Source organism: Phalaenopsis equestris, unplaced genomic scaffold (assembly GCF_001263595.1).
Source record: "Phalaenopsis equestris unplaced genomic scaffold, ASM126359v1 Scaffold000826, whole genome shotgun sequence".
Classification (NCBI taxonomy): domain Eukaryota; kingdom Viridiplantae; phylum Streptophyta; class Magnoliopsida; order Asparagales; family Orchidaceae; genus Phalaenopsis; species Phalaenopsis equestris.
The window spans coordinates 39,410-67,188 of record NW_018165266.1 but is presented as its reverse complement, the minus strand read 5'-3'; the positions used below and the strand labels follow the sequence as shown (position 1 = coordinate 67,188).

The following is a 27,779-nucleotide window of genomic DNA, read 5'->3' as shown; positions in this document are numbered from 1 at the left end:
CGTAGCCACCATGAATATTTCTGAAATCTTCTACCACTCTACCGACATGTCCATTTAAATCTCCTCCAATAAAAATTCTTTCTTCAAGAGGTATCATTTGTATTAAGTCTTCTAAGTCATTCCAAAATTTATCTTTACTCTGTATCTAAACCTACTTGAGGAGCATAAACACTTATAATATTAAAAATCTTAGTATCAATGATAATCTTAAGGGCTATGATTCTATCACCAACTCTATTAATTTTTACAACATTATCTTTTAAACTCTTATCTATAATTACACCTACACCATTTCTAGTGCGACTCTTACTAGAATACCAAAGTTTAAAACCTAAATTATCAATCTCCTTAGTCTTTTCTCCAACCCACTTAGTTTCTTGAATACATAAGATCTTAATTTTCCTATGAATCATAATATCAACTAATTCCATTAATTTACCATTGAGAGTGCCTATATTGAGGGTTGTGTTAGGTAGTTCGACAGCCAGCGTAAAACTTGTCGAAAAAATCATGACATGAATCCTTTTGATCATTGTGTAGGTGCTAGGGCGTCCCCTGGAAGCGACGCGCTGTATAGCCTGAATACAGTGAAAAGTGTGCAAGGGCCGCTACACCGGCGCCCGGGTGTAGTGTTAAATAAGCAAGGGTTCCCACATTACGGGCGAATGCGGGTAAAGAAGTTAGTCCATAAAACTAATGAAACTAATATTAGGATAGGATCTTGGAATATAGGCACTCTCAATGGTAAATTTATAGAACTTTCCCATTACCAAAAAATTACTGGAAAATAAATACTTGCTAAAGAGTATATGAATATAAAACAAAACAGAAAACTTTAAGAAGAAACATAACAACACAAAATTTTCAAATAAATCGTTATGGAAAAGAAGTTTTATCATCATGAAAACATAGCCTCCACGTGATATTTAAAGAATAGAAAGATGATATTTGGAAAAAACATCACATTGTTTTTCTGTTGATATTGGGAGAAGCTCTTATCATTATAATGGAGACATTATCCTTTGATTAAAAAATTTGTGCCTTCTCAACGGGAAGTCAGCCAGTAGAGGTGACATCATAGCAAAATTATTGTGTTCCAAAGTGGAATATATATCTTTCAAATATCATAGTTATATTCTTGGCTCGAAAAATATCCAAAAAGTCCTTTGGATTCCTGATGCCAGTAAAGATTAAAAGCTACCGCCTTGAAAAAAGCTACATATCTCACTAAAGGTGGAAAGCTTCACGGCAACTCTGACCTTACTTCTAACACACTCTACTTCTCCTATTCAAAGCTTCCCAAACAGATATTTGAAAAATTCACTCTATTAGAAAGTAGTTATGGTATGGTAATAGCAAAAGCACGGACTTTCACAAAGTTAACTGGAAATCCATCCATTATCCAAAATATCATTGCTGTATTTGATGACAAAAGGAAATTCATTTGTCATCTTAAAAACCCTAGAGGCCTTGGCATTTTGAATCTCAGAAGATTCAATATTCTTATTCCTGGCAAATGGATATAAAAACCTACTAAGTTAGAAATATCTCTCTTGGTGCCAAATTTATTCAATGGATTTCTCTAAATAATTGTGATAATAAGGATTTTTGGTGTAACCCTGCTACTTATGCTTCTCCAATCTTAAAGGCGTGCAGATTTGTTCGCCAATATAACTTGAAAGCTAAATAACAGAAATTCGGTAGAATATGTCAATTATGGCATATAAAAGAACTTATACACAACAGAAATGAAAGCAGACAATGCATCTAAGCAGATGAATGGCATACAACTTATTTCAAAAGAAACATGACAACAAACCTCCTGAACAGCAACTTTAATGGCACTTTGCCAATTTTTTGGCTCTGCAGTTACGGTAAGAGTAGTAACAGTGCACCCTTCTCTGCCAGAGTCACTATGATCTAACTCAATTGATGTGAACGGAGGATTTGAACTCTGCAAATTTAAAGATAAATAAATCAAAAAATAATTCGCATAGGCAAGAAAATAACAGATTAATTTCATTATAAAGAGAAAAGCATACCAAAGAAATGTAGCAGTTCAAGAGTTTGTAGGATTTGATGTTTTCATTTTGGATATATAGCAAGAATTAAGTTAAATCGTACTCATATCCCCTCCCTCCCTCCCTATACCACTTTCCCTAGCTGACTCCTCTCCCTCCGTCCCTCCCTCCCTCCCTCTTTATATCACTTTCCCTAGCAGATTCCTCTCTTCTAACTTTTCCTTTCTTTCTCATACTCTCCCTCAATCACTCTCTCTCAAAAAGAGAGCCAAAATAATCTTGCATAGTTCTTGTCATTTCACAAGCCCGACCTCAATCTCCTCATTGTCATTGTCGCAGCAACACCCATGGGTATAACACGAAAAGGCAAGTTCACCCCAGCAAAGTAACCTCCCATCTCATCCCACACGCAATGGTATAACACCAAAAAGCAAGTTCACCGCAGCGCTTAAGTAACCTCCCATCTCGTGTCCATAGGGTGGGAAATTGCGCAAATAATTTTCTCATATAGGTGACCGATACAAGTTTTTTATGCATTATGGAGAGAAGACTCGTACATTTCTAACACAGAACAGTGAGAATAGAGAATTGGAGAAAATACGCATCAATGATTATCTACAGAAGGGAAAAATCTTGTGTTGTAATTTTCGTGCAGGCATATAGACCCACAAACACTTTTTCTAGTGATAGAAGTAACAGAACCCATCATGATGCCCTAGCACAACCACACATGCTATTCTTGGTGTGATGGGCAAGCCCAGACTTTTCATAGATGCCCCTATATAAGGAGAAAATTTTACATCCAGTCTGGATGAAACTCTGCGTGTAGACTCCTGTAATATGTCGCCCTGTGAGTTATATTGGGAGGGTTATTGGGAGGTTATTGGGGCATTAACTCCAATAACTCCGCAATAACCCCTCAATAACCCTCAATAACCTCCGCGATTTCAATCCAATAACCCGCTGCAATAACCCATCAATAACCTCTGGAGTTCCACATCAACAACACCAGCGATAACCCCCACTAACCCGCCAATAACCTCCACGGTTCCACTTCAATAATCTCCTGCATTAACCCCCGCAATAACCCCAATAACCTCTGCGGGTTTCACTTCAATAACCCCACTATAACCTCCACATGGCGGCATATTATTGGAATTCTGCACGCAGAGCTATGTTCGGACTCCGGATTTAATGGTACTACCAAATGGAAAAAAACATTGCACAACAAGTGGGTCTCCAGACTGAAAGAGAAGTCAAACGGTAGCAAGAGCTACAAGGAAAGGCTTGTTTTGAAGGGATTCCAGCAAAAGGAATGAGTGGATTACTCAGAGATTTTCTCCCCAGTGGTGAAAGATAGACTACTGTCAGGGTTGTCCTAAGTCTGGTAATGGTGGAAGATCTACATCTGAAGCGGTTGGATGTAAAAACAACTTCTTTTACATGAAGATCTGGAGGAGGAATTATATATGGTGAAACCACAAGGTTATAAGGTTCCAAGCAAAAATGGTTTGGTCTGCAGATTGAAGAAGAGTCTCTATAACTTGAAGCAGATCCTGAGACAGTGATACAGCGAGCTTGACAGGTTCATTTTAGACAAAGGGTACATGGAGTGTCTGGCCGACTAGTGCTGCTTCATCAAAGACTTCGACAATTGTTATTTTGTTTTTTTTTTGTATGTGAATGACATACTGATTGCAGGGGCAGATATGAAGAAAATCAAGGACTTGAAGTAATAGTTATCAAGTGAGTTCGAAATAAAATATTTAAGTCCAACCAAGAAAATCATCGGGATGAGAATAAGTAGGGACAGGAGTACAGAAACACTGAAGTTGTCTCAAATAGAGTATGTTGAGAAGATCTTACAGAGGTTCCACATGAGTGAGGCGAAACCAGTCAGCACTCCGTTAGGAAAACACTGCAAACTATCTAAGAATCTATCGCCTAATTTTGAAGCAAAGCAAGCACAGATGGAGAAAAATCTGTACACTTCAACAGTCGGAAGATTGATGTATGTGTTGCTTTGTATAAGGTCATATATTGCATCTAAAGTGAGAGTGGTTAACAGTTACATGGGCAATCCAGGCAGGCATCATTGAGAGACGGTAAAGTGGTGGATTCACAGATATTTGAGGGGAACAGTCAGCAACAGGGCACTTAGCTATGGAAGTGCAGGAATCAATCTATAGGGTTTGTAAATTCAGATATGGCAGCAGATGTGGACAGTAGAAGTACAACAGAATATATCTTATAATTGGGGAGCACAACGGTGAGTTGGGTTTTTAGGTTGTGAAAGATTCTTGCACTTTCAACTACGGAGGCCGAATATGTTGTTATCACTGATTGGGGAGCACAACGGCTAGCAAGGAGATGATTTGACTACAGAGTTTAATAGCAAAATTGGGCAAGGAACAGGGGATTGAAAGACTCCACATTGATAGTATGAGTGTGATTCATCTTGCTAAGATCGCTGCTTTTATGCCACGAAACATATCCAACTGAGGTATCACTTCATTTGCTCTCTTCTGGAAGATGGATAATTATTTCTGAAAAATATACATACAGTTGAAAATCCTGCAGATATGTTGACGAAGATGGTGACAATTGAGAAACTGAAGTTATGCTTGGCTTCAGTTAGGTTTTATGAAGGTAGACCGAGGGTGAGTCACACAACCGTACGTGACCACAGTAAGTCACTATGAAGGTGATTCAGATGGAGGTACATAAACAGGACTGGTGTTGGGTGCTATAGTCTCTAAGTGAGAGATTGTTGGGTTGTGGAGCCTAAACACAAGGTAGCCAACTCATATGCGTCGGGTTGTGGGCACTTAAGCACCCACTTGGGTGCTACTCGAACAAAGGAGCTGAAAAATAGGGGCAGCCTTTGGCTGCATATGTGCCAACTATAGAACAGGCGTTGCTCTTAGTCCTGAGAGATTGGCACCTAAGCACTCACAAGTCTATTGGCACCTAGGCGCACATCATAGGGTGCTGATATAGAGCACTTGGCACTTAGGTGTCTAAGCTCCCAGTGCGTTTACTACACAAAAAATTGATTTTTAAGCCAAATTTTTAGCATGGATCATAGAGCTTATTATCTTCTTTCGGCATGATTTTTGCATTGGATCGGAGAAAAAAGACTGTAGAGCGAGTCCTGTAAATTTTCTGTGTGGAGAGAAAACTTGTGTTTGTTCTTTGTTAAACAATCTAAATTTTATAGTAAAAATTTTTTATGATGTGGCTCCGTGATTTTTTTTTCGTTTTCGGATTTTCTACTAAAATTCTTAAGTGTTTTTCTAGTTGCTTTGATTGTGCTCCTGTTTTAATTTTTTGTTCTGGTTTTTTTGAATCCTGTGATTCTATTCCGCAAAAAGCTTAAAAGGTGACCCTTTTGCAGTAGTTTTTCCTAACACTTTCACGCCCTACCCACGTCCTCCCCAAACAACCACACCTTAATATATTCCCTACAGTTTTCTCAATCTAACCACCTGTCCTCGTTGCCATCATCCCGGACAACCGTCCTCTTATTGTCCTACAGTTCCTCGCTTCTCCCATCGCTCCCGCCAATGGTCCCCCTCGCTGCAACCGCCCATAAACAGCCTTTTCCTATTGTTTTTTGTTGTTCCAGCCGCCCAGCCATCCATTTCTCTCCTTCAAGCTTGATCCTCTTGCTGCAGCTCCTCCCCTTCGTTGCCACCGTTCACATCCTTTGTTGTCGCGGCGACGTCCAGTTTTCATCCACTATTTGCTACCTCGTTGAAGGGTCAAACCCTCGTCAATCACCACCATCACCCCGAAATCCACCCTACTAAGAATATTTATGTCGTGTTCATTGCTACTTCAGGTTTTCGAGTGTCATGTGTTGTATATTCCCCTTTCGGTGTGTAGGAGCAAGCAAGAAATGATATTGGATCACTTAATTATGGTTAAATTTAACATGAAATGTATTTATGTATATATGAGATGAATGTATGTATGTATGTATATACATTTCATATTAAGTATAAATATATTATGGGAATATAGTGCTACATATAATATATTATAAACATATTTTTATATATAGAATAACAGACAATTATGACTCAACCAAAAACACATTTCAGACTGATTAAGAATTGGACCAAACCTATTCAACTTGATGAATAAAAGTTAGATTCTAGCCACAAGAATATAATATTTTTTATTTTGGGTAAAGCCAAACTCTGGCAATGTTAATCTATATCTACAGCTAAGAAAGCTTTCCATTTTCATTTTCCTAGCTCCTTCCTGGTAAAAAATCCAATTTTAAATTAAATTCAGGATAGAGGATGACATTTCAAATGTTACCTTAATAACAGATATTTCAAGCATGCTGGTTTCTTCTAAGATTAAAAAAAATATATGCATTTGAAATGCTGCAACCAAGACTAATAATGGTTGATTTTCATGCAATTCTAAGAATATAATTTAAGAATTTTCTGTTAATGCATCATCAAGGCATCAATCTAATTAATAGTATTGCTTTTCATTTAATTATTCCGAATAGCATATTGACTTTTCAATACAAATCTAGAGATAATAGGATGCCATGTCATATGCATGAGGTTATGTCCCAAACAGCATCATATGTATCATATTCAATTGCTTGAGTCATATTAAGCACACCATGATTGCTCGACCCATACATATTATCATATTATTAAAGTTATATGTGCATACTTGTATGAGTTTAGAGCGGCCGAAACATATCTAACCACTCACATTTACCTTTAGCCTTCAAGTGTAAATACCACTTGAATTGTCAGGGTATATCACACCCTTCCATTTCTACCACAAGTTTGGGCGGTCCATTCATGTCATCAAAGAATATAGGTCATAAGTTAGGAGTGTCAGTACCTCAATGACGGGACCATTATTGAACGTCACTGTTTTAGGTTTTCGGGTGCCAGCAAAATTCTAATGTTGGGCCTTTTTGTTTTCCATCCTTCCCTCTCTAGCTCTCGCTCTTTTTCTCTTTCTTTGGGAGCTGCATCCCAACAAATTTTGGATCTCTACTTCATAATAACATTTCAGGTTTTGTTGGGCATTATTATTTTTATGGTATTGGAAGGGCTACATGTTTAGCTATAGCAGCATTCTTCAACTTTTATCTATTAGATTAAATCATAAAAAATCAACATAATTTGTTTATCCATTCGTGAGCGTTCTGTTGGAATAACTTAAATTTCATCCATTATGCATAATTTAGGGGAAAAAAATAGTAAATAAGATTAGAGTTGTATTGTAAAATGAATCACCATAATGCACTTTGGTCGCCATTATATATTTTAAAGGTCTGCTGACATTTAGCATCTCAAATAACAATGAATATCGTTTATAAGCGAGAAATATGACCAGTGCAGGACTTTGTTAGCTTAAAAGGTTACAATCATTGCCCTTGCCATATTTCTATCAAACAACAGTTCAACTTAAATTATGATCCATGGCATATGATTATACGTCATTTCTTCTTTTCATGGTAGTTGGCAGCTAAAGATTCAGGTCACACTTGTCAACATGTAATTGTAATGTATATTCAGATACTCTTGTAAAACTGTTAGTTTGCTGTTTCATGGACCTAGAAAATTTCCAAAATTGTTCAAGCAACGTGCAAGCTGCAAGCATTCAAGATACTGGAGAAGAATAAAATAGCAATGAGTAAATAATATTCAAGAAAATCGTCCTACATCATCAAAAAAAAAAAAAAAAAAAAAAAAAAAAAGAGCGAAAAAATAAATTACCTTGTATCTGGTGTTTATCCTAAAATGCAGAGCTGATAAAAATATTCTTTTCATCAAGACAGTTCTCAAATCACCATAAGATTGAACTGAATTTACAGGTATCTGTAAAGCAATAAAAAAAATGAAATGATTTTCTTCATTATTTCAAATCATCTTCAAAAAAAAATATTCAAGAAACTAACGGATATAGGAATTTCATTTCACATATGCAACGTCTATAATGAGATGCACAAGAAAGCTGAAGTTTGAGTAGATATATAAAATGCATGCTGCCAATATTTAACCACAGTTTTTAATGCACCAAACCTAGCCTAGCAGTGATAACTAAAAATGTGAGAAAGTGGTTATTAAATTAGTATCTAAAGAAAGGTGATAAGCTATCATATGGCAGACTATATATTAGAATCAAAATTCAAATTGAAGTAGATAACAAAACTTATTCGAGTTCATTTATGACTAACTTCATCTCCCAAACAACAAACTCTTGTTGAAAATTATATTGCAAGAATATATCTAAGGTACAGCTCACTAATTATAGTTTTGAAAGACAATACCATCAGCAAATAGTGAACTGAATCCTATTTAATAAGGTCAACCCAAGCATAAGATGTGATAATTTAAATTGATTTGATTTTACCAACTTGAAAGATAATTAAATTTAAATTATTTATATCAAATTTAATGGTCAATTAAATGGCAGAATCTTCAATTATAGGACATTTACAACAGTACCTGCTCAATGTTGAGACTAACGATTTTATTTACACAAATAATGCATAACATAGAACGTATGTGATGGAACTGATGAATGCCTCATTGTTTTGATCTCTAAGAGATTATGTTTACACAGTAAAAATGTATGGGAGAAAATAAAGTATGCAGATAGTTTTTCAAATCGTTGTAAAATAACAATATTTCATGTTTGCTAATATTCAAATTTCAGACATCCGAATTAAAGATTAAATAAAATACCCCACAAGTAAATGCTCAAATTTCACTTAGTAAACTACAGAATTTTTCAAGCCAAAAAGACAATTGACATTCCTATAGAGACTAACAACACCAAAAGGCCAAGGCTTTCCAACATAATCAACCCAAACATGATTACTCATTAGTAGTTATAGGATGCACAAAAATAGATGCTGGAATCAACTTTTATTGGTGCAACCTGGAAACTATGCTACAGTCCAACAGCAACTTCAGGTTAGCATGTATATCATTACATTACAATAAACTATGCTGGAACATTGTTATGTTGTGTTTGGGATTTCAAATTTACATTTATATTAAGTGTATGTCTATAATTTTTAATCATTAAATGTTTCCGTCACACCTTATGCGGGACCTCATAGAATCTAGAATTTACTAATGCAACCTAGAATTTTGATGTACAAAATATCAATATTCATAGTCCACAACCTCTTAATGTAGACATAGCTAGCCTCGTTTAATACTAAACAAGAAATTAATAAACCTAGCTTCAAAAAATAATTTAAAATCCATCAAAATCTAAAATTTATAAGTAAATCTAAGATCGTAAGAAATCAAAGATTGATTACGATTCACTCAGGCTAATCTAGCCTTTGAAAACTTGTTCTAATACATTTGCTACCATTATTTGCTTAGGGCCGGTTTGGGCTTACTTTTAATTTATGTTTTTTATTTTCTTATTTTGTTACTTGAAGACGGACGGCATTTTCACGTCTGCTTTGTTCTCGCGTCCCGTTCGTCGTGCTTGAAGACGGACGGAATTTTCACGCCTGCTCCGTCTCGCATCCCGTTAGTTGCATTCTGTTGTGCTTCTTTGAAGCACGATAATGACCTCAGGGCTTTCCTACGTCGTCGTCCTCGCTGGTGATAATCCCGCCAAACCCTCTGATGACGCAGCAGTTGTACCTGCAGTTGTACCATGACTCAGTTGCAGGACATGGAGATTGCAATCTCATCAAAAAAGTTGAGAAAAAAAAAAGTAAACCAGCGCTTTTCTTCTCCGACGCTGAAATTTTGACCAGTGCAGAAAAATACAAACTTTTACTAGTTGGAAGGTTTCAATTAGGTCGCCCTAAGATGTATATTATCAGGAAGGTTTTTGAAGATTTTAAACTAGTTGGGGCCTGGCAGGTGGGTATTTTCGAAGGACGATATGTTATGATACAGCTGAGCAAAAAAGAAGATTATATAAGGATTTTCTCATAGAAATTCATCACAATCGAAGACAATCATATGAAATTGCTCAAATGAACCAGTGATTTTGATCCCAGTCAAGAACCCCCAATTGCGCCTATCTGGTTCTCATTACCTAAACTCAAGCTTCAATTCTTTGACCTACCTAGCTTATATTCAATTGGGACTATCCTTGGAAAACCTTTGCAGGTAGACACACCTACAGTTCATTTCTCAAGGCCCTCTATTGCAAGGATTTTGATTGAAAGGATATTTCACTACCAGATGTAGAAGAAGTCTGGTTTGGCTCTTCTCACAATGGTTATTGGCAAAAAAAATCATTGTGGAACAAAAACCTTACTACTGCAAGCACTGCAAGATGTTTGGACACCCTCAAAAGAAACGTTCCAGATTACATCCGCAGTTGAGAGTCAATAGTCAAAAGCAGGAGCATGTTGTTAGTGCACACCACGTGTCTGAACGCGCTCTCAACAAACCTGATGACAGCCAACCTGAGGAGGGAATCACCACAAGACAGGAAATGGTGTCTGCTCGTGGGAACCCTTCTCCTGACCATACTATAAGGGATAATATTCGGACCGAAAGTCAGGATAACCCGCAGCTCCTATTCAGGAAACATCAGGTGCAGAGGCGATAATTCACACTTCACATACACGGGAACCTATTGCTGTGGCAACGACTGTCATTCCTTCTACTGCAACTCTAATATCTAATCCGATCGAGGATCACATGAGCAAGTCTTCAGATAAAGAATGGCAGGTTTACACTTCTCGGTGAAAGAAGAAGGTTGGGGGCACACTCCGACTTGGAAACTTAATGGATGATACTTTGGTTACTCCTAGCATTAGCACAACACTTCAAAGTTTGTTATCTGGCTCTGCACCTAAAATTAGAGGAAGAGGCAGGACTAAACTGGCTCATCCCTAGTTACTTGTTTACTGCATGTTTTAAAATTATTTTGAGTCTATCTATATCTTTTTGTTGGGATAGTACTGTACTTGGTATCGTATGAGTAGGGTGCCTCTATTGGACCCTCTCATACAACCATTATGTATTTTTTTATTTAAATAAAATCAACCCTTGGGTTTTTAAAAGAGGCACGAGTTGCTCTTTTTATAAATAAATAAATATATATATAAACAAAATTGACCAATTCTCAATCACATAAAACAAATAACAAAGATAAAAAATAAAATATAAAGAAGAGGAATCTCTCAAGTGCTAAAACAAACCTCACGCCAATATTATAAAGAAAAAGCTTATCACAAAATTAATTGTCAAGGCTTGCACTATACTCAACATTCACATCCAACTTTCACAAACAGATTAAAGAGGAAACTTATATTTTCTTAAACCAACTAAGATTTTATGCATGCATCAAAAGTCTTTATTTATAGCAAAAGGAACCAAAAAGAGGTAGCTCTAACATAAAATTGCAAGTTCTTACATTTGCACTATCATATTCCATCCCTCTTAGCAAGCTTCCAATCCAATTGATTCCAGCTTCAGTCATGAGAAAAAAAGAAACAATAATCTAAAAAGTCACACGTCCCCTGACAAGGGCAAATCAACTGAATAAACCGACAAAAGCAACTTACTTAAATAGGAAAATAGAAAAGGTGTAACTGATGGTTTATTTGTATGAGGTTATTTTAGTATTAACTATCTATTGTGTTTAATTTAGCCCATATGAATTTTATTGTTTTAGAAAAATTTCACGATAAGTTTCTAAGATAAGTTCTTTGGAGAGTTCTCGAAAAAAAAGGTGTTGAAATGGTTCATATTCAAGTCATTAGAGATATGTATACTAAAGCAATTACTTGTGTTCGAGCAAGGAAAGAAATGACCAAGTATTTTCCTCCTTTAGTTAGATTACATCAGAGATCGGCTTTAAGCTCATATCTTTTTACTTTAGTTATGAATGCACTTACTAGACATTTACAGGAAGACGTACTTTGTTGTATACTTTTCGCTAATGATATATTGCTTGTGGATAAGACTAGAGGAGGAATTCAGGATAAACTTGAATTATGAAGTTCTAAATTAGGGGTGTCAAAAATTGGTCCGACACACCAACCCAACTCGAACTCGACTCCAGAAATTCAGGTTAGAGTTGACCTGTCGAGTCAGGTTCAGGTCAAAGAATTTGAAATGTTTATTATTCAAGTCGAGTTCAATTTGAACCTAAAAACCGAAACACGACATGAATAAGTATGAAATTTTGGGTCGGGTTCGGATTAGTGGGTCAAGCTTGGGTTAACCCGAATTGACACCCCAGTTTACATTAGAGTGTAAAGGTTTTTTTTTTTTTTGAGTAGATGTAAAATTGAATGAATATAATATAATAATAGTAGTAGTAAATCTTGTAGCAAAGTTATAACAATGGTGATCAAATTATTAAAAGGAGTGAAAGTTTTAGTTATCTTGAGTTTATTTGTCAAAGTGATGGTGATATAGATGGGGATGTTATTAGTAGAATTTATGCTGGATATTTGAAGTGGAGGAATGCATTGGGCATATTGATAGAAAAGTACAACTTAAAGTTAAGTGGAATATTTGATAAGGTGGTGGTGAGACATGCAATGCTTTATGGCGCAAACTGTTGGCCTATAAAAGATAAGCGTAAAACTAAGTTAAATGTTGCTAAGATGAGAATGCTTACAGTGAATCTTGGAGACAAAATGCGAAATGAATGTATCGGTGAAAGGGTTGGTGTAGCTCCAGTGGCAGACAAGATTAGATAGAGTCATCTTAGATGGTTTGGTCACATTAAACGTCGACCATCTGATTATACAATTAGGAGAGTACATGTAGTAGATTCAACTTATATTAATAAAGGTTAAGATAGATCTTAAAAGACTCGGGCATATTGTATAAAAAATGATTTTAATTTATTAGAATTAAATGAAAATATGAAAGGCTTGGAGCATGCAATTAATCAAGGCGGGAACGAAAGATTGGACAGTGAAAAATTTTTTCTGATATTCTAATTATATTATTAACTGTTTAAGATTTAAACATTCAGAAAAAAAGCCACTAAAGAAAGTAATTAAAATCAACAAGTAGAAATCTGTATTTTTCTGGTTAAAAAGCTTAAAAACTAAGGAATGTAAAAAACACAAAAGGAGTTATCTAAAGATAATCAAGGAGTAATCACACTTCTAAACTGCAACAATCCAACGAAAAGAATTCAATATGCATGCTACTCTTTCATATCTCTATGAGAAATCTTGGAATATGCTAATATTTCATATTTCTATAAAACATCTTTGAATAGCTTATTCATGTCTAAATGATTTTTTCTAAATGAAAATACTCTAAACTTCTATATGTATTTGATTTTACTGTAATCTTAACATTACTTTTACTTTATACTATTAACATTCACATATTTTTTAAGAGCACCGTCAAAACATAACATAACAAACCTCTAGTCGATATTATCATGACAGCATAATGTTAGCGATCTAAACATCACAATTGTCTGATGTGAAAAGGCCTTTAACTGTCTTTGACCGATATTGTCCCGTCAGTACTATATTTAGCAATCTAAACATCGCAATTGTTTGGGTGGTAGAAAAGTATCTAAATGAGTAGGTACACTAGCGTCCCCTGTCTGTAAAATTAAAAGGTGATTTTTTCTTAACATGCACATATAAGCATTCGTACATAAGTCTTTTTAAACTTTCATATCATGCATTCTCTTCTTGTGAAATAATTTACAAGTATCTACTAATGAATAAGTGCACGTTTATTATCATCAAAACAACGAGCACTCTTTAATAACTTCATATATAAATTATTGTGTAAATGGTTGCACATGATTATTTTCTAAAACTAACGTAATGATATGCTATAAGATTTTTGAAACTACAGATCAAGCAATAACCTAATATATATGCACCTCAACTATAATTATAGTCATTTAATGATCTAATAATCTTACGAGAAATTCTTTACGTATCTATTTAGCATGCATATTGTCTTATCTACCAATATGAAGAAACTGTTATAATCTAAATCTCATTGAAATAAAGCATAAATGAAGCATCAATAAAATCAAACATACAATTTGAAATAAAGCTAATTACTAAAATTTAGGATGGGAGGTTCAACCTCAACCTTATTTGTTCGTCTCACAGACTCCACATCTCTAATCTCAGGTTCAAATATTCTTCAACCTTAATTATTGTTGTACATTAATATTTGACTAAATATTAATTCTAAATTCAAAATTAAGTAACTTAAACTTTAAGTATAATTAGAAAATACCTCATCTTTCAAAGTGATCCACACTCGATCTCGAATTCTATGCCTCGTACTTCAAGTATGTACTATTTTAAATAAAACTAATATTAACACGATCTTAATTAAAAAAATTTATAAAATCAACAAAAAAAAACTTATAAAATTTTTCTTACTCTTATTGTATGAAAATCAATAATTTCTACCTCCCAAAAAAAAGAGGTGAAAATTCTTCGATAAAAAGGGTCCTATCATAATTTAATAGAAGCTAACCTTAATACTTATAGCATTCATTTAAATTAATTAAATCTTAAATTAAAGCTTACCGTAATATTAAAACAATTTCGATCAGCTGCCCTTACCCGCACGCACACTAGTTCTCCCTTCTCCTCCATACAAAAACCTACAACATACAATACTTATTTTAAATTCATAAAACTTTTTGTTAATTTTATAACATCTTTAATATATTAAATTATAATTAAAACTAAAAATCAGATAACTCGCCTAATGATGAACTCTGTTCGGTCTCCTCCTTAACCCTCCTCCCTTTTCTTCCTCTATCTTCGGTTTCCCATGCAAGCACCAGCACAAAACCCTACCTTCTTCAATATCGGATCGACATAGCAGAACGCGTGAGACCTTTCTTCCTCTCGGCTCGATCCTCTCGTCTCTTCTCCCTCGCACAAGCAACGTTGAACCTCCTCCCGCAAATACTAGCACAGATCGTCGAAGCCCAAGGAGTACTCTGCATCCTCTCCACCTACGGTTAGAGCGTGGACTTCCTTCTCACATAATAGTATCGAAACTAAGCACGACTCGCTCCATCCTCCCGCACAAAAGCTTTGCCTTCTCTTTCGGCTACGCAAGCATCAATCGGCTTCCTCTACAATCGAATCCTCATTCATCTTCTTCTTCACACGCCGCCTCTAACACTTCCTCTTCTTTGTCTTTCACTCTCTCTGTTCCACTTGATTTTGAATGGGGAGTCACGACACTTTAAGTCACAACTGAAGAAGTGCTTCCATTCGATATCTTTTTTTATTATTACAAGTGGCTATTAGAAAACTGCAGCCTGACTTTTTGAAATTAAATTATATTTAAATAGTCATCACAGTTTTTTGAACAGTAGTTTCAAAGCTGCTATTTTAAACCGCTACAGCTACCCCAAATGGAACCTAAGAATTTGTTTCAACATATCTAAAATACACATTTTATAAATGCCAAGTAAAAGAAATGTAATGCATTTGATTTAGGAATTTGTTTGGTTGAGTGCAAAGCAAATATAGAAATACGAGATGATTTTCCTCTTTTTTTTTTGCATGAATTTCAAATACAATAGGAATTTTTTTGTAATATCTACAATGGGCAGGCAATTTAGTTGGATTAGAGGTGACCATGGCGTAACCTAGCTCATTTCTTGAATACAGCTAATTTTATGAAATACTTAGGACTACAAAATGTTAGCAGTCAATTGAATTATATCTTCAATATTTGCAATATCTAATCAAACTGCACTACGACTATAACTTTTTAGAACATTGATATCTTCAGTGATACGATATGAGGCTCTGGAGTCAACTATATAAGATTTGATTTATTACATTGGATACTAAAAGCATATGATAAGATACCTTAGTGTGATAACAAATTGTTAAGTTGCTCAACAGATGATTAATATACTTATGAAGAATTGAATTTATTACTAAACGTTTACTACAATATGCCTCAATATTATTTATGGTGAACTGGCTGAATTCTAAATTGTTGTTTGTTGTGACATCAACATTTGCACGATTCTCCCCATCATAGCTTCCATTAAATGCCTTCCAATATGTAAGCTTACCGTATAATTTTCACCATTTTCCTTCACATGGCTAACAATGATCACAACATGCCCGCTCTTTCTTGTGTTTCTTATTCTGAGAAGAATTTTGAGTATACAAAGTTGATTCTTCGATAAATATTGTACAGCATTATTGTCTATCATCATCAATTTACTTATGCTCTTCTCCTTTCAAACTTCTACAAAGGCATCCCGAATGGTACAGATGGATTCAATTTCCAAAATTATCCCTCTAACTTCATCTAGGCCTTTATTGAGGCCAATAAGGAATTTTATGGTTCTTTCTTGTTCACTAATTCTACTGTACAGTGCAGTCATCAAGACCTATCTAAAAATAAACTTCATACTAATTCCAGCCAACAACATGTGAGCGTGTTAAAATATTGAGTAACACTCAATTCCCCTTGTTGTAGATCATGTAATTTGGTCTCAATGCAGTCTCTCATATCCCTTTGGATGTCATATAAAGTAGAATATTTTCTCCAACCTTCATGATCATGAAATTTATTAGTCATGAGAACCATGTGGTCATCAATTTTTCATAATTGGTATTTGAATTTGTCATTTCTATAAGCGAATTTTCACTTGTAAGATATTCATCTTTCCCTCTGTCATAGAATTAATTAAATGTGACCATTGAAAAAAAATTATGGCTATGCAGCTTATGATTCGTGACTAGGTGAGAGGAGATATCAAGTATGATAGGGATTGAGGACACCAAGCTCGGATCTGGAGGTAATTGTAAGTTCATGCAATGTTTGACAATTAAAAGATTGTGAAGCTTAAATAGAGAATACTTGTTGCTCGAACGAGAGAGAGATGAGGACACTTAGTTTGACTGTTCGGCTAGACAAGCAAACAGGAACTAGAGGGAGGTGTGCAGTTCTCAGTATGCACAAAACGGCACTAGATGAGAGATGGTCGGGCCGTTTTCCAAGGCAATGACGTGCGAGATGCCAGCTAGGGCAAGCTGAATTGATTTTAGGGATCAAATCTTTCACTAATTTACTGAACCGACTAGGAAAAATTGAACTGCAAAAATCAAACGTAGTGTAAGAACAATCTATGGAAATCAATCTTAGGAATCGAATATACCTCAGAATAGTTTAGTGATATGTTTGAATGCTCTGTAGAAATTGATAGGAGACCATATCAACCTCAGAACTATTCAGCGATTTGTTTGAGTGCTTCGTGGAATTCAAACGAAAACCAAATCAACCTCAAAACGCTCTGCGATCTATTCTAAGAAGAAGAATTGATCAGTTCGAACAAAGCGTTCAAAAGGTTTTGCGACTCTGTTCAAATAGAAGGAGCTAAGGTTGTGGCTTGTGAAGCAATTGTTCGAAAGATGGTTCTTGTGTGCATGAGAGAGACAGCACAGTTAAAACAAATTAGGTTTGTGGCTCTAATACCGTGTAAAAATCTAGGAAAGAATTTTATTTCTCACTCAGGTGAATATATATATATATATATATATATATATATATATATATATATATAATGGCAACGGCAGGAGCGAGAGGCTCTGCTAGGGTTTCGCCACATGGCGAACTCTGGCGTCTGTTAAGGTGATTTCTCGCATCTTCACGCTTGAAGGTTTCGCGCCTAGACTTCCTCTGTTTCGTCTTCCGGCGTCTTGCTCGTCTGTTTCGTAGCGCTTCGTTGTATTGTGTCTGCTTCGTCGTGTCATCCTTCGTCGTCATTTGAAGGATGATTTTTTAGGTGCGGACTTATCTCGTCCTTTCTCGTGCTCAAAGAAGAAAGGTTCGCACCTTTTCGTTTCAGTTGCTCCTTAAAGGAAGCTTGCACCTTTTGTCTTCTACTCAAATTTGAAGGGGTTTCCGCTAATTCTCCATCAGCTTTTGCTCTTTCTTTCACAGCAACTTCACTGTTCCTAATGTTGCGTCTCCTTCTATTGGTGATGGCTTCAGACAGAACGTATGTTGTTGCACTTGCAGGTGTCCACACCTTAAGTACTCTTAAATCGTGCTCATTCCCTTCTTCGTTTGCGTTGGCGGAAGACATCAAGAAACCTGATATAATAAATGAGAAGCCAGCCATCTTTTTAACTGACACTGAATGTAATATGTTTGTTTTCTCTTTTCGTCTGAATTTGGTCGGGAAATTCCTTCATGGTCATCCCAAACTAAAGCTTATTTGAAAGAAATTTGAGCCTATGCAGCTTATTAGGTAGTAGAAAGTTGGACTTTTAAATGGGCAACACATTCTTATTCAATTTAACAATGAAGAGGATTACACACGCATATTTCCTAAAAGACTAGTTTGAATTGATAAAAGAGCGATGGAAATTTTGAAATAGATTAGGGATTTTGACCCACAGACGAAACCACCAATCATTCTGATCTGAATTCGCCTCCCTGACTTGAAATTTTATTATTTTACTCAAGAAATGTTATACTCTATTGCCTCGGTCTATGATAAATTACTCAAAACAGACATTCTTTTAATTTTTCTCGTCCTTCTGAAGTCTGGTTACTTGTTGAAAGGAACATCACTTCAATCGCTTCTGAGGAAATTTGATAAGACACAACACCATAGATATTGGCAAAGTGTTATGATTGAGTTTTTTCCTTCGTATTGCTCGAATTGTCATATCTTCGGCCACTTCATTTCTCAATTTCACCAACTACACACTTATTTAAGACCAAAGAAGCAAAGTGTTTAGCCAGAGGCAATGATTCCTCATCATCCTGATCTGATCCAAGTTATTGACACTATTGATCATTAGAAGGATACTCCTGAAGATACCACTATCCTCGCAGGTAATATTTCAACCATTCAGCCTCCGTTTCCTCCTATGAAACCTCCTTTCGTGGGGGCAGGGGAGACATTTTATACTTCACCTACCCTAGAGCCTATAATTGATGTAAGGGGTGGCAATATTTCTACTACATTTCTACCGACTCATCAGATCGAGTAAGTTGTTACTGTTAGTCAGGCACATGGGACTCATGATGCGCAACAGCCTACACCTGTCCGCCAATCTTTGATCCAATGCACTAATCAGATGAGTCAATCTTCGGATGAGAAATGACAAGTTAATACATCCAGGAAGAAGAAGAAGAATGGAGGCCTACTACCAAACTTGATGGAGATACATTAGTTGTTTCGGGTAATGGCAGCAAACATAGCAATTTATAGAACCAGAGGCAAAGACAAGGCTAGATTAGATCATTTGCAAGCTAATTGAATCTGCGAGTATTTGCAGACATTTGGCGTAAAATTTCTATGTCTACATTTTAATCTTTATTTTTTGGGTATACATGGATTTACTACGTGTGTGTTATATGTCGGGTGGTTAGGATGTAAATTTAGGCCCTTTCATCCAACCTATCTGTACCATTCATTTTATTAATATATTCGTTTTTAGGTTTTTCTAATATATATATATATATATATATGTATGTATATATATATATATATATATAATATATATATCTGTGTGTATATACACTTGTGTATAAAAGGTAAATTTATTGATAAATTTTTGTGAGTGGATGCAAAACCCACTCACAAGGTATGCAACACAGAAAAAATGGTCAAAAAGTATAACGTAAACCCAAAAAAGAAAAACTAAAACAAAAAAGGCTCCAAAACAACCATTGAAGTGTTGAAATGGCATATGAGGATGAATGTGAGGAAAGGAGCATAAATGGAGCGAAGATTCTACAATTTGTCGCCGCAATACTACCAGCCGATACTCAAATAACCCCTAATTCTAACGTCGAATAACTGTGTTGAAGATTAAACATGGTTTTGATTTGTGATTTGTAAATAAAGGGGAGTTGTTAATCCCATTAGTTAAGGATTAGACCTCTCCCCCTCCCTCTGGTTCTAGGGAGGGAGTCCAGCAAATACCTTGCATATGGGTCTTCGTCCGAGACAGTCAATGTGTCATCTTGTATACACCTGAGTCCATGCTTTTGTTTATTCCTCTTCTTATATGTTTGAATCTGTCAATCCTCAGGCGTTGAGCTTCCCATCTGGTCAAAGGCAATCTGTTGATCCAATGATTGTTGAATAGGTGCAAACTGGTGCCCGTCATTGGCTTGACACTCCTCTAAGAATGGGGTGCGCTTTTGATCAGCTACAATGTGTTCATCCATAAATTGTTGATTGTTTGCATGTTGCACTTTTTGAGTTTGGCACTCCTCCAAGATTGGAGTGACCACAGCACCAGTATTCAAAAAATCGGAAAATCTGAAGTAATATAAGTATCATTTCCCTGCATAATTAGAGAACTCACTTCTTCAGCAGTATGTGGAGGCTAAAGAGTTAAATCATTTCCTACGTGGGCAATTGAACCTATAGCAATGTTAATTGATGGACTAGATGGTACGGTTACCGAAATGTTATTAGGGTCAGAGATATCCTTGTGATGATCAAGAGTGTCACTAACTTTGAGAATGGAAGGGTTCTCAACACCACTTGTGGCTAGGTTAGGAGGAGGGGGATTTTTAGAGAAGCACTGAGCTTAAGTGGTAACAATGAGAATTGAAATGGTTGAACATATGACGACTACAGCAATACATAGGAAAAGACTCAATAAAAACCCTTTATCAATATCCTTAATATTGTGAGTTTAGCCAAATTTTCTCAAGAGCATTTAAAGTGATGTCTCTTTCAACAATCACTCTGGCTTTTGAAAGACTGGAAAGATTAAAGGTGAAAATGTCCATTTTAAGTAGCATACCATAAACTGGGCAATAGGGTACAACACTTCTAGATTAAAATGATGGAATTTCAGACCAGAGAGACGAATCCAGACCGGAATGATAGGTGGTTCCGTCTGTGGGTCAAAATCCACAATCCATTTTAAAATTCTCATTGCTCTGCTATCAATTCAAACTAGACTTCTAGAAAATAAGCGTGTATAATCTTCTTCATTGTTAAGTTGAATAAGAATGTGTCATCCATCTAAAATTCCAATTTTTCACTCCCCAAAAAGGTGCATAAGCTCAATTTTTTTACAAATAAGCTCTAGTTTGGGATGGTCATAAAGGAATTTCCCAACCAAATTCAGAAGACAAGAGGAAACAAGCATATTACATTCAGCATCAGTAAAAAAGATGGCAGATTTCTTATTCTTCCTAACAGTTTTCTTCATGAAACAGAATTCGCTACCCTCAGACAGAATAAACGAAGGCAGGAACATACACGATTTAGAAGTACATGAGGCGTGGGCACCCGCAAGAGCAGCAACATAAGTTCGCTCCGAAGCCATCACAGGTAGAAGCAGGAGACAAAGTGTTGTTAGGCAAAGGATGTCGACGTCTTCGCGTAGATCAAGCGAGAGGCTGGGCTCGACGAGGCGACGAATCTACTTCGACGCGATCCCCTACCCACTTCTTCGAGCACGACGAGGCGACAAACCTGCAACTACGCAATCCTCTACCCTCTTCGAGGACGAGGCAACGAAACTGCTTCGACGCGAACCCCTGCCCTCCTTCAAGCACAATGAGGCAACGAACATACTACGTTATCGTTTCGGAGTAAAGATACTCGAGTCGCCATAGAGACGCGATCAGAGTAAACCCTAGCAAAGCAAAACCCATTGAAAATATGTATATATATATATATATATATATATATATATATTGAAATTCAAAATAATGCGGAATTAAGCGGGATTCGGAATAATTTCATTGATATGAAAACTGGTATAAATAACTCTTACAAATAGCTCTTATAATAAGAAAGATGATGAAAAGAATTAATATAAAAAAGATAGATATATCATTAATAATATCCAATAATCAAATCATTTTAATTATTTAGAGCATAAAATAGGAAAGGCTAAAATATGAAAGTAAATAACTTCTTAATCAAAAAAAATAATTTACTCCTCATAATTTCTCACAAGAATAAATTAGTTCCCAATATCTTCTATCACTCCCCCTCAAGTTGAAACAAGGTTGAAAATCTGTTAAACTTGGATTTGAAAACTCGAAACAATGGGTGAGAAAGATCTTAAGTGGAACTTGAAGTCTTTATCCCAAATTATTAGTCTTTGAGTGTAGTTCCTGTAGTATTTGTAGGTACGCGGAAGGCTCCTACAGGTAATACTGCAAGGGAGTTTGTAGGAAAGTAGACTACAGAGTTTCAGTTCTTGCATTGTCTATAGATAGACGGAAAATTCCTACAGGAATTGCTACAGGCGATTTTCCAGGGAATTAGACAACTGTTATTGTCTTTTGACTGTAGTTCTTGTAGTGTTTGTCAGTAAACAGAAGGCTCCTACAAGTAATGCTGCAAAGGAGTTTGCAATGATGCAGACAAGCAACACGAAAAGTTGAAGGGATGGCTGGCAGAAAAACAACTCAAAAGGAAGGCCTCATTGCAGGAAAAGGCTCCAGGGGAGGATGTGCTGAAGGAAGAATTCAGGTGGAGGTTCTGCAACAGTGAAAGCCCTAGATGAGGGTCTGATGTAAGAAAAAATTTCGGAGTATAGAATGATACAGGAAAAGGCTCTGAAGAAGGGTCCACTACAGTAAAAGCTCTGGAGGGTCTGATGCAAGAAAAGTTTCAGAGAAGGGTCTGCTGCAGAAAAAACTCCAGAGGAAAACCATTTGCAGGAAAAATTTCCGAGGGAGACCTGCTATAATAAAATATCTTGAACAGGATGATAATGAATTGAATGGGATTCCACCACATAAGTTGCCATGGAAACACCTGCACTAAATAAGTCTCTGCATTGACTCTATAGAAAGTTAGTCTAAGGCCATCATTGGACACTGCCCCTGTCTGATCATATATCCACTCAACACCCTCACTCGCAAATGGAAGCCACAGCGGCGACGCCAAGCAAGTAGCTTAGGGAATCAAGGAAGTCAGACTGTTGGAAACCAGAAAGTTAAGCTATTGCAGGGTACAAGTGCCACAGAATAGCGGGAACGAACTGCAAGAAAGGCAGCGGTGGTCCAGCAGCAATGCCCTATTGAAAATCAAGAAAGTCAAACTGTTGAAAATTAGGAAGCCGAACTGCTGGAAATCTGCAGAAAATCGGGAAAGTTGGATTGCTGGAAACCAGGAAGCCAAACTGCACTAGGGAACAAGCACAACAAAAAATAGTGGGAAGGATAACAGTGAATAGGGGTCTTCCATTCTTATTTTTGGTGGTTGAAATGTGGGGGGAAGACAACTGAGAAAAATAGCTCCCCTTTCTGGGATTTCTCTGGCGGGAAGGACTGTTGTAGGAAAAATTCCGGAGAAGGGTCTGTGGCACGGCACGACTTGATATGGCATCACTTCTGATGAAGTCCAGCCTTCATTCCTAGAAATTGCATTACTAAATGAGGCCACGTGAGTCAAAGCATTTGCAAAATCCTTAGCATCAATAGATTCATCAATACAATCATCAAAAGCACATCTTGGTGATGAAGAACCATCGTCATCAATCATGGTGTGGTATGGTGTCTTGGGCTCTATGATTTCTGCCTCACTCGTTTATTTGATTCAATCACATGCAAGTTTGCCTCATTCCATCTCACACGATTACTCATCTTAGAAAGCAATAACCCACTTTTATAGAATATAGATCGTGCACCTCAGAAAAGCTGCTCCTTTGATTTGATGCAAAGGTCGAAGGAAAAGCCTGCTCCTTCAAACTCTAGGTTTAACCGTTGAAGAAGATGCTCGAGCGCCTCAAACTCTCGAACGCCAACGTCTGAGTTACTTTGGTTCGAACCTAGATTGAAATCAAACCGTTGAAGGCGAGGATCGGGCGCCTCAAACTCTCAAACACTAACGTCTACTCCTACTTCGCTTCAACCCCTATGTCGAAGACGAACTTTCGAAGAAAATGCTATGGCGCTTCGAACTATTGAAGGCGATCGCACCTCGAACCCTCGAACACGTCCTTTGCTCTTGAGGTCCTTCAAAGCCGAAATTTTCAATCAAACCTTTTATTTCACTCGCAATTGTTGAATTTGACCGATTAGCTTCAGCCCCTAACAATGTGCTTCACAAATGCGATCGAATCAAGCAATCTCAGAACGACGGGATTCAAACTTCAGCTAATCAAGATAAAGGATGCTCAAACATGGAAGAAGCTTTGGAAAAGCTTTGTAAACCTTAGTTCAGAGACGAAAGGTGAAGAAATAAAATCAATCTAGAACTTGTTATACGCAATTCGGGGCCGAAGTTGTGGGATCCCAGTGAGTAAGGAGGTCATGCTCAGAAGTACCTACAGGGATCTCTTCCGTCGGCGAGGGTCTGGACGAAGAGAAAGAGTCCCTCCATTTCTGCCTGCACAGAGGATAGCAGGAAGGGAGTCCGATGGTTCTGGAAGAATGACTGGTACCTAAGCTACGAAATTATGCTCTGGTACCATGTTGAAATTCAGAATAAATTGGAATTAAGCGAGATTCAAAATAAATTCATTGATATGAAAGCAGGTATAAATAACCCTTACATGAAACCTAGAATAGGAAAGATAATAAAAAAATAACATGAAAATGAAAGATATATCATCTAATATCTTTAATAATCAAATTATATTAATTATTTGGAAATACAGGAAATAACATAAAATAAGAAAGCCTAAAATAGAAAAGAAATTAACTCCTAACCGAATGAAATAAATATAAAATAGGAAAGATAATAACTCTCTAATCCAAGAAAATAATTTATTCCTGATAATTTCTAACTAGAATAAATTATTTTCTATTATATCTCCTAACGATATATATAATAATGTGGTCGAAATATAGGTCCACGAAATAGGAAACATAAATCCTTCTAAATTAGGAATCCCACCAAATAGGAAAAACAAAAAAAATTAGAAAATATCAAACAAAAGAAACACAATTAATGAAACATATCATGAGGAAAGGGAAAAAATTTTCTTCCTAATCAAGCATGTGGATTGGCACATTCCTACAAACAATTAAGAAGATTTCTCAAACTATGATTTGAAACATCTGTTTGCCATTTATCTGAAGGTGAGATATTTAACTGTACGGAAACTTTTTAACTAAAGTATAATATAAAATTCTTCCAAAATGACCAAGAAATTTCACATCCCTATTAGAAGTAATGGTTTTAAGTATATCAAGAAGATGAACAATCTCCCCAATGTATAGGTCTGCAATGTGTGCGCATCTATCAAGAAGAAGAAGTGTCAACTTGGAGAAATAGTCAATCACTACTATAAAAGAATCCTTACACCATAATGCTTGGAAAAAAGGATCAACAATTATAGGTCTGCCAAAATGTACAGCAAGACTTGTAGCAAACATGCAATGTAACAATCAACAAGTATAACGAATAATTCAGAAAATTAATCCAAAATAGGTAGTACAAAGCGAATATACGAAGGTTTTTAATAGATTGATGTAATGTATGGCTTTAGAAATTAGAGTGTCAATTAGTTGTTATACGGTTCATGTCTGAAGAATCCTGAGAGCTTTGTAGTTGTGCCTCAAAGCAAAAATAAGAAGGGATAATTACATAGAACCAAAAACATTTCTATTACAAAATCTAGCACCCAACTAAGATTTTTAGACTACTAAACCGACTTATTTACGCATGCCACGATCAAACCATTGAGAATTTGATAAAAATGAAAAATATTGGTTGGCGTTTTTATCATGAATTTTGATAATTGAGTGAAAATTTAAAAAAAGGATGAACGAGGGTCTTAGATTTATAAATAACAATGTTTTGGGTGCTATGTACGTAACTACCCCTCGTAACACCTCTACTAAGCACGCCTACTTACTAACAGAGGCTTGGTCTCTGTCAAATCAGCCAAAACATGCAGTCAAAGAATAAAACTCCATCAAGAATTAAATATTAATTTGTTAGTATAAAGTTCATGCTAAAGTAAATATGGAGTACCTTACAAAATACGTTTATTGAGAAATTTTGAATCAATTCGTGCTGAAATATATGTGGAAACTTAGGAATTTGACCAGAGTCAGGAAGAGACCATATATGTTGAACAGGTGGTCTAACTGCATGCCTTTCCTTCTTTATAAGCTTTGATGGATCTATCGAAACTGGTTTTTCAGGAGAAAGACTCCCAGAAAGTCCACTTGGCAACTTTGGAACAAGAAAATTTGCCATTGCACCAAATGCAGAGGGAGTATGAACTGGAGGTGCCTCTTTATCTTCTAGTGCCCGGCCAAAAGCAGCCTAAGAAAACAGAAATTAGAAAAGATGCAGAATAAATCGAGAGGAGCGAATTTTCAGAAGTTAAAAAAGTTGCAGTCTCCCATGTCAACATACTTCAATTTGATAAACTGCCTTGTGAATGTCGACAATGTCCCCAACTAAATATAGAGTAGCATTTGCAGGAAAGTACCAGCGTTCATGGAATCTACGTATTTTTTCTGCGTCCCAAATTTTAATCTGTTCTTCCAATCCAATTGGGAATCTTTGACTCAGTTTGTTTTCAGAATGCAGATGTTGTAACAACTGTTGGTTGAGGTATAGACATACGTTAGGGGCTTACAAATTACAATACAAAAAACCATGGAAGCTTGTGTTACTCGGAATACAGGCAACTAATTTAGCACTTCTTACCTGGCAGTCAACACGATATTCTATGGTGTTCATCATTTGTAATTCAGATAGGATAGCCCTTCTCTCTTTTTCTACACGAGATGGAAGAAACTTGGGATAGAAAGCTATCTGAAAGCATAAGCACATTTTGTAACAAAATTGTAGTGCACATGAAAAATAAGCATATAAATTCCTATATTTAGGCACATCCATGCATACACAAATAAATTCAATGCCGCTAAAGAAACCACTGCAAGATATGAAAAGAATGAGCATATCACCATTAGCACAACAAGCCTCTGCATGCATGTGGTAATAGAAATAACTTAACATTAATATAAAACATTGGTTATTTCTTAATAAAGGAAAATTGAAAAGCAAATAGAAAAATCATACATGCCTAATAGCGATAACTAAAAAAACAAGAATTTTTTAGATGAAAGAAAATTATGTGCATCCACGAATGATCAAATGAAGAGAATAGAGTTGGTGATTTTCAACACCTAAAATCTGAAATCCAAATGTATTTAGACAAGGGTGGCCAATGACACGCAACAAAATCATATGTTTGAATAGGCACAACAATAAAAATAAAGAAACAGCTGCTTATAGTAACCAAAAAACGCTATGGATGTTTAAGAACACAAAATGATGCAAAAAACAAACGACAGCATGCATAGAAAGGGGCAGCTTCTCTTGATAGAAAATAAAATAAGACAAACATAAAACAATCATCCATGCTTAACAATGTAGGATAAGCATTTGAAAAACATTTCTGCGAATATGAATGCGCCAAGTAGAGATCTGGTTGAGTTTCTAAATCAGAAAAAAGTGCTAGAAATCAAAAATGATAAAACATAAATACCGGTTGTAATCCAACAATAGCACCCAATGACACATAACAACCAAATCATATGTATGAATAAACACAAGATGTGAGATGAAGTTGAGAATCAAAATCATCACAAACTAGCTATAGGTTATTTGCTATTCTATGAGTTTTGTCAGTAATACGGGAGCGTCTCCTACGTGATGCGGGTCGCAAAAGCGGGATCATATCTAGCACTTGATAAATTCCACACGACCAGTTATATTGCCTAGACCGAACCGGTCCAAGGATTTCTCCCTTCCAAGGAGCCGCCCAGTCCTCTTCAGCCACTTCTAGTTGTCCTCTTATTATATATATATATATAT

At 36.1% G+C, this 27,779-nt stretch overlaps 1 protein-coding gene across 1 annotated transcript in view; it reads right to left on the bottom strand.

The window, feature by feature from the left end:
* The window catches only part of LOC110031474 (stromal processing peptidase, chloroplastic), a 200,039-nt gene that overhangs the window by 139,358 nt on the left and 32,902 nt on the right, over nt 1–27,779 (bottom strand). The window contains exons 6-10 of the mRNA XM_020734683.1: nt 26,607–26,714; nt 26,310–26,498; nt 25,920–26,216; nt 7,784–7,885; nt 1,820–1,954 (exon numbers count right to left, since the gene is read on the bottom strand). Of these exons, the coding sequence (XP_020590342.1) occupies nt 1,820–1,954; nt 7,784–7,885; nt 25,920–26,216; nt 26,310–26,498; nt 26,607–26,714 (831 nt within the window). The remainder of the gene's footprint in view (nt 1–1,819; nt 1,955–7,783; nt 7,886–25,919; nt 26,217–26,309; nt 26,499–26,606; nt 26,715–27,779) is intronic.